This window comes from Panthera tigris, chromosome D1 (assembly GCF_018350195.1).
Source record: "Panthera tigris isolate Pti1 chromosome D1, P.tigris_Pti1_mat1.1, whole genome shotgun sequence".
NCBI classification, from domain to species: Eukaryota; Metazoa; Chordata; class Mammalia; order Carnivora; family Felidae; genus Panthera; species Panthera tigris.
Window position 1 is genome coordinate 60,221,972 of NC_056669.1, and position 1,955 is coordinate 60,223,926.

Genomic DNA, 1,955 nt, shown 5'->3' on the forward strand with positions numbered 1-1,955 from the left:
CTCAGGCTACAGTAATGTGCTGGCATATAGTGTTTCAACCTGGAGATCTCTTGGTGATTTATGGTTCTGGAAGTGGTGTTGTATAAGACAATTAGGAGGGGGTAGAATTAAAAGAATATAAGAAAGTACTGAGCATCACCCTCCATTTCCAAAGTTCTGATGGGAAAATTTAAAACATTTTGTATATTTGCTTCATGTGTTATTGGCTTCTTAAAAATGAAAAATAAAACATTACTCTTAAATTTGAAGTTCCCTTTGACACATACTCCATTTCCACCATGCTCATTCTACTGTGATTTTTTGTGTGTGTACACACATGTGCACACACATGTGTGCTTGTATGCATAATTTTCTAGTACAGGGGCCAACAAACTTTTTCTGTAAATGGCCAGGAAGTAAATATTTTAGACTTTTCAAGCCATGTATTTGTCTCTGTCCTATATGTTTTTTCTTCTTTTTTTCTTTTGATACAACACTTTAAAATATTTTTTAAATTCTCACAGGTTGAATTTGGCTCTGCAAATTAGTTTCCCAAACTCTGTGGTAGGTCAATTTTATATTTTCACACACATGTATCATGAACAATAATATATTAGGCCTCCTTTAACTCCTGCTACTGTAGCATCTGTGATTTGTATGTATGAGCATTGACCACATCCAAGATGTTATAGATTTTCCAGATTGCAATATATTCCAACTTAGTTTACTTGATGCATAAATCTTAAAAAGTGGTGTTTTTTTTAAAAGGTTATCAAACACCTTGTTGCTTCCAAGCTATAAGGAACAAAGGTAGACTTGAAGGTCTCAAATGAATATCATGAAGAACCTATTTAAATCGACTCTGTATTTTTCTTTATATAGAAAAAGTTACATTATTGCTTGATACCTAAGGATGAGCTATACTTAATTTAACTGACAACTGAACTTAATTGTGTTCAGTACACACAACTAAGAGAATTTGTTGTTGATGTTGTTTATCTACCATGAACATATAAATGAGAGATCTATTTGTGATGTTTTCTCTTAATACCTCAGAAGTTGAAATCTCCACCTTCCTGTTGGTTGGGATCCCAGGGTTTGAGAGTGTACACATTTGGATCTCCATCCCCATCTGCTTTATGTACCTCCTGGCCATCCTGGGCAACTTAACCACCCTGTTTGTCATCAGGACAGAGTCTTCCCTGCATGAGCCTATGTACTATTTCCTCTCCATGCTGGCCCTATCTGACCTGGGCTTGTCTTTCTCTTCTCTTCCCTCTATGCTGAGGATCTTCTTGTTCAATGCCATGGAGATTTCTGCTGATGCATGTATTGCCCAGGAATTTTTCATCCATGGATTCACAGGCATGGAATCCTCAATGCTCTTGATCATGTCCTTTGATTGCTTTCCAACCATTTTCAACCCTCTGAGGTATAATTCCATTCTTACCAGCTCCAGAATTTTGCATCGTGGGCTGATATTTGATATTAAAAGCATTCTACTAGTTCTTCCTCTTCCTTTCACTTTAAATAGACTCAGATACTGTAATAAACACCTGCTCTCACACTCCTACTGTCTCCACCAGGATGTCATGAAACTGGCCTGCTCTGACAATAGGGTTAACTTTTACTATGGTCTGTTTGTCGCACTCTGCATGATGTCAGACAGTGTTTTCATTGCTGTTTCCTATGGGTTCAACCTGAAGACTGTATTGGGTATTGCATCCCATGGGGAGCAAGTTAAAGCTCTTAATACCTGCGTGTCCCACATCTGTGCTGTGCTCATCTTCTTTGTGCCCATCATCACCTTGGCTACCATACATCACTTTGCCAAGCATAAATCCCCTTTGGCTATGATTCTGATAGCTGATGCATTCTTGGTGGTACCATCTTTGATGAATCCCATTGTGTATTGTGTAAAAAGTTGGCAGATTAGAGTAAAAGTCCTGGAAAAACTGAGTCTAAAGTCTAAATGA

General features: G+C 37.7%; 1 protein-coding gene across 1 annotated transcript; it reads left to right on the forward strand.

Moving 5' to 3' along the window:
• Positions 1-1,013: 1,013 nt before the first annotated feature.
• On the forward strand, positions 1,014-1,955 carry LOC102968989 (olfactory receptor 51A7-like). The gene has a single exon (XM_007089408.1). It carries the CDS (start codon positions 1,014-1,016, stop codon positions 1,953-1,955), a length of 942 nt encoding a protein of 313 aa, XP_007089470.1.

Bases quoted from the DNA above. Each gene is read 5' to 3' on its own strand.
- LOC102968989 (XM_007089408.1), top strand. From the start codon at position 1,014: ATGTTTTCTCTTAATACCTCAGAAGTTGAAATCTCCACCTTCCTGTTG.